Raw genomic sequence first — 6,007 nt, 5'->3', positions numbered from 1 at the left:
TCAAAACACAGCGCCGCTGCGCGCCCGCTTCGGATGTTATCAACCCATGTTCATTCTTCAGATAATCCTTTATATACAGAACAGAAAACCGCTAAGATAAAAACTAATTACGAAGTGAATGCTACCAGTCAAAATTTGCATTAATTTCGCGATCTCACTGCTTTTGCAGCTGCTCAGTTCACGCCGCTACTCCGTTCCGCTTCTCTTTCACGGTTATTTGCGCAACTTTACTTCGTTTCTCAGCAACAAAATACAGCCCATCGTTATTTATTGAAGATTATACATTTGCAAAAACACAGAAAATCTAATGTTTCGTTTTGTTTTGTACGTTTGGAAGCTCATTCCCTCTCACATAACCGGAAAAGCCGGGGAATGGCGGCTCTTTTGACATTTCTCTGATATTAGGAAAAATATGGTTTACTAATTTTTCATAACTCCGGTTATACTTGACCTATTAACAAAATTTGAAAACTGGTGTGTAGTTTATAATGTGCACTTTAAACTCAAGTTGAAAGTGAGACTGAGGGAGGCGGAGTCTTGCTGCTACGCCGTAACAAACTAGATGTTAAAAAGAGCTATAAGGTTATGGACCCCTATGGTTTAACGCAGGGGTCCCAAACTTTTTTCTGTGAGGGACACATAACTTTTTCCTTCTCTGCTGGGGGTCGAAGTCAGTTTGTAACAGAAAAAGTGTGACGATTGCAGGAGTGCCTAAATGTAAAAATATATTGTTTTCCAGAAAGCACAATCAAAAAACATTCTTTGGGTTCTTCACAGAAAAAATCCAGGAAGGATTATAGTCCGTATTTTTTTCAAACTATGAGCCGCACCGGACTATAAACCACAACCCCAAAATTTTTTGTTGTTTTTTTAAAMCAGTAAACATACACATATAAGCCTCAGATATCTCTGCCGCTCCAGGTTTTCCACAACGATGCAGCAGCAGCAGAGGGGGGCGGACAGCCAACATTTGAGTCATAACAGGTCAATTGAATATCACATTTATTACGTTGAAAAAGAAAAAGTAGCGAAGTTTAGATTTAACTGAACTGATTACGGTAGTTTCCGAACGATAACTGTAACAGTAAAAGTGCTGATCCTTCGTGTCTGCTACTAGTATGTGGTAAATCAGTGGTCCCCAACCTTTTTATTACCGCGGACCGGTCAAGACTTGGAAATTTTGTTGTGGCCCCTGAGAGGGGCAGTGGAAGGGGGGATGAACAGTCAGGTAAGGCTTCTGCATGTTATTCCCACTAAATACTGAATATGCCCTATTTGGTTTGTCTTGGCCTTTTTTATCGCAGCCTGTGGGGTTTTCCCTGACTTGGAACGAGAATACGACCTGCTGAATGTGACAGGTAGCCAATCAGAAAGCGCGGTGACGTAAGAACAGAGGGGAATCCCAAACAGCTGACATATGGCGCAACAGAGAGTCCGGTGGATATCGGAGATATGTGGAAATGTTTATTATTACATCTAAAGGTCATTATTATGTTTATTCAGTTAAAAATGTTAACTATGAAAAAACATATTCACCTCCAAATTATAGTGCAGCAAACAGAGCGGCTGCTCCCGTCTTTTATCCACCGCCTTTTCTTTTTATTATATCTTTTATCTCTTAAAGTGAGTCCACAAACTATCGCTTCTACATGTGTTTGGTTATTCTAAATTCTCGCTATGTTGGGGGTTTTTACTGGATTATCCTCTGGAATTGGGATGCTTGCGACTGGAATCGGTTCCTGCTTTGTGGCTGAACACAAAACGATCGAACCTGTTGTACTTTTATCAGCTCTGTGGTCACAGAGGTTTGGAGAATCGGTCGACAATTCTTAAATCTTTCCGTCTAAACCAGACTTAAGACTCACAAGCTCTACTCCTCTCCTCTTTACCACTGCCCAAACGCTCTGACTCTGGTCGCTATAGTAACGTTTATAAATCCCTTCAAAATAATATACAGAAGCGCCACAAAAACGAACATTTTACTTTCGTGAAAATTTTAACTCACGAGGATGACTAACGGGAGCCCTGAGCTTGTTTCTTTGCAACGAGACGGTTTCATCTGGAAGTGATGGGAGACAATAACACCCGAGCTGTGTTGCTTGAGCACAGCGTGCTTGGTCTCTATGTGGAAAAGCATCTTGAAGCTTGGTCGCCGCATGTTATACGGAGCGGGCTTGTAATGTGGGACTCACCTACCGGTCCGGGATTAATCCATTCTCCTGTCTCTTCTCTGGGCCATTTCCCCTTTGAAAAATAAACTTTCCAAAGACATCTGAACTGTGTCTTACTCATTTTGCTGCTTGTGGGCTCAATGTTGGCGCGCAAGTAACCGAGACTTTCAATGATTCACTTCCTGCTAAAGAGCCCCCTGGTAGTTGAAAAAAAAATCCACATATAAACGACTTATAATCCGGACAATACGGTAAATGAAAAAAAACTCTGAATGCTCTCTGGTATTGTTCAGGGGGCCGGACCAAATGTGGAGGCGGGCCGGATCCGGCTCGCGGGCCGTAGTTTGGGGACCACTGGTTTAACGGATCGATACTCATGGATGAAAAATCGATACTTTCAGAGGGCGGAAAATATCGATATATATCGCTGAATCGATTTATTTCTACAGCCCTAAGCATTACAGCTACTTACCTGTTAAATGACAGGTTGAGAAAACGGATGTTGTGCTGCAGGCCATGTGGCAGCTTGGTTAGACTTTTTAAAGAGCAGTCCACGTCACGGTGACCCCCACTACAAGAGCACATAGATGGACAGATGGACAAGACCCAGTCTCCCAAAAGCCCACAGAAMAGCACAAGGAACAGGGAGGACGTCAGCATGGTGATGCCTCTAGAGAAACAAAAGTTAGATATGCATTATCGAGTTTTCAGAAGAATTAGAAGAAATGGTTTAAAACCAGTTATGTGTAGAAATGTTTACTTCCATTACAATTTTAGTTGACAAATTTGTAAACAAAAGGCTTCATTTGGCGTTTTTATTTTGCAAAAATTTCTACATTTCTGTTTTTTCTGTCAAGGTAGGATGTTGAGTGAACATTCATGAGACATAATTATTTTTATTTTAGCAAATGGCTGCAATGAAACAGAGTGAAAAATGTTAAGGGGTCTGAATACGTTTTGTACCCACTGTACTCGTATAGATTCAGTACACATTGAAATATTTCAAGCTATTGTTTCTTATAGTTGTGATGATTATGGCTTACAGATAATTGAAAACTCAAGATTTAGTCTCCTAGAAAATGTAAATACTATATAAGATAAATAAAAAAGGACATTTGAAACAGAAAGGTTACGATTCTGAAAAGCTTGTTCATTTATATGCCGTGTACATTTGGTTTGGGCTCTGTGCATAAATCCCTGCAACAATCCAGCCCGCCGTGCAGTGGATCAACCTGTGGTTCTGCTGAGGTCAAAGGACAGGTTGCTCTGATGACAACCTTCAGGTCATCTGCATTGTTGGGTCAAATGTCTCTTCTCTTCCACTGAACAACAACCCATAGCATCTCTATGGTGTTAAAGGTCAGGGGAGCCTACTGGTCATTCCTGTTGTTCCTGTTCTTGAATCAGCTTTTGGTACCTTTGGTAGTGTGGGCTGGTACCAAGTACTGCTGGGAAACAAAATCATCATCTTGTCTGCAGAGGGAAGTATGAAGTGCTCTAGAAATTCCTGGTAGACAGCTGCATTGACTTTGGATCTTAGAAAACACAGTGGACCAGAACCAACATGGCAGCCCAAATCATCAGTGACTGTGGAAACTTTACACTGGACTTAAAGCTGCAGTAAGAAGTAAACCCTCTCTGCATGGTTCCTCCCCCTCAATGGACGGGGAAACGTGAGGAATTAACAGTTTTCCTGTAATAATGTTTGGTTGATTCTCCCTTTAGCACATCTGGGGCAACTGTGGCTCTGTGGGTAGAGTAGTCGTCTTGTGATCAGAAGGTTGTAGGTTCAATGCCATCCTCCTCCTGCTTCATGTCGATGTGCCCTTGGGCCAGGCACTTAACCCCAAATTGTTTACTGATCTGCGTTAGGGCTGTATAAATAAATCGATTCGGCGATATATATCGATATTTTCCGCCCTCGGAAAGTATCGATTTTTCATCCGCGAGTATCGATTCGTTAAACCATAGGGGTCCATAGCCTTATAGCTCTTTTTAACATCTAGTTTGTTACGGCATAGCAGCAAGACTCCGCCTCCCATAGTCTCACTTTCAACTTGAGCTTAAAGTGCACATTATAAACTACACACCAGTTTTTAAATTGTGTTAATAGGTCAAGTATAACCGGAGTTATGCTAAAATTAGTAAACCATATTTTTCCGAATGTCAAACAAATGTCAAAAGTGCCGCCATTCCCCGGCTTTTCCGATTATGTGAGAGGGAATGAGCTTCCAAACGTACAAAACGAAACGAAATATTAGATGTGTTTTTGGAAATGTATAATCTTCAATAAATAACGATGGGCTGTATTTTGTTGCTGAGAAACGAGATAAAGTTGCGCAAGTAACCGTGAAAAAGAAGCGGAACGGAGTAGAGGCGTGAACGGAGCAGCTGCAAAAGCAGTGAGATCGCAAAATTAATGCAAATTTCGACTGGTAGCATTCACTTCGTAATTAGTTTTTRGCWTAGCKGTTTCTGTTCTGTAYATAAAGGATTATCTGAAGAATGAACATGGGTTGATAACATCCGAAGCGGGCGCGCAGCGGCGCTGTGTTTTGAGCAGGAAGACGAAGAGGAAAAACCCCCAGGAATCCGCGGCGCAGTGAGGATTTCCATGGTAACAATGGCTGATCGATCATTCTTATTAGCAACAGACAAAGAGTATCAGAGACTGAGAGTACGATGAGATCCTGGCAGTCTGAGAGGCAGCTACTCAGAGATGCAAGCAGGGGAATAGCGGCGCTGCGTAGCTGCAGGGAGTCGATCACTATACGGGGTGAGGCGGAGCCACTACTTTAGCAGCTAGTAGTAAACAGCTTACAGCCACGGCTAACTCCGGGAACCAAGGTAGAAAAGCCTTTTTCCCCATAGTCCAAAAGACTGCATTTGTGTCCAAAAGAAAAAACATAAGTGCAATCATTTGCATATTGAGAGTCTACAGAGGCTGATAATCTCCCCACTCTGCTCCTGGATTACCATTAAACTTTTGAGTTTTATGTCAAATCCACATGAATTAAATGACAGAAACTAATTCTCTCACTGCATCTTTGATTCATTTTGTCCAGCTGCAGACTGTTAGACTGTCCAATCAGAGTCAGGTATTGTGTAGTTGGTGCTTTTAATAAGTTTTCAGTTAACTAAATTCAAGTCTATGGAACACAAAATGTCACTAAAATCACTTTGTCCTTCTAAAATCTTTCAGAAAATCTTAAAAAATGCACTAAATCATATCTAATTGTATCACTCAAAAAATATCGTGATACATATCGTATCGTGACCAGAATATTGTATATCGTATCGTATCGTATCGTGAAATTATTGTATTGGATTGCGATTTAAATATAGTACCTGCACAAGCTAGTGCATAATTGGAATGGAGAGGAAAAATTATTGATGGCTTTCATCATTTTCCTCATGTCAATACTTATGCTGAACAATATGTTTTAGAAAAATGTTTGAATGTGATTTGTTTAGTTTGCATTCTCTCCTGCTTCTTTATGAAACTGAGAGTTATGCCTGAGTGTCTTGGACGAAGAGTATAATATAACTTTTTGCCATCATCTCCTGTCGTCTTACAGCTTTTTAGAAGTATATTTCACCCCCTCCATCTCATAACTAAGACATAATTATACATATGCAATAAGACCAAAGTTAGACTCAGCCAATTACCACAAGTCAAGCTGCTTGTATGTGGTGGCACTTTAAATTCTGCTTCTGGGCAACAACTCAGCCACTAAAAATACTGCAGTGCAACAAAAATATTTAGAGCAGTAATTTCAAAAACTAACACATTATTAGCTTGATGAAGGCATAGATGTATTTTTTATATATCCTTC

The 6,007-nt window shown here is 40.8% G+C and overlaps 2 protein-coding genes across 7 annotated transcripts in view; one reads left to right on the top strand and one right to left on the bottom strand.

Annotated features, from left to right (window-relative positions):
- nf1a (neurofibromin 1a) overlaps nucleotides 1–6,007 on the top strand; it is a 120,065-nt gene that overhangs the window by 77,736 nt on the left and 36,322 nt on the right. The gene's annotated exons all lie outside the window — the stretch shown is intronic.
- Nucleotides 1–6,007, bottom strand: part of LOC103474300 (oligodendrocyte-myelin glycoprotein-like) — a 41,145-nt gene that overhangs the window by 26,912 nt on the left and 8,226 nt on the right. For 3 of the 4 annotated variants that reach the window (XM_008425145.2, XM_008425148.2, XM_008425144.2), the window contains exon 2: nucleotides 2,644–2,841. The exons of the other annotated variant lie outside the window; for it this stretch is intronic. In XM_008425145.2, coding sequence (XP_008423367.1) covers nucleotides 2,644–2,831 — 188 coding nt within the window. In that variant the 5' untranslated portion in view covers nucleotides 2,832–2,841. The remainder of the gene's footprint in view (nucleotides 1–2,643; nucleotides 2,842–6,007) is intronic. 4 annotated transcript variants of the gene reach the window in all.

This window comes from Poecilia reticulata, linkage group LG13 (assembly GCF_000633615.1).
Source record: "Poecilia reticulata strain Guanapo linkage group LG13, Guppy_female_1.0+MT, whole genome shotgun sequence".
Classification (NCBI taxonomy): Eukaryota; Metazoa; Chordata; class Actinopteri; order Cyprinodontiformes; family Poeciliidae; genus Poecilia; species Poecilia reticulata.
This window is presented reverse-complemented; position numbering and strand designations above follow the sequence as displayed.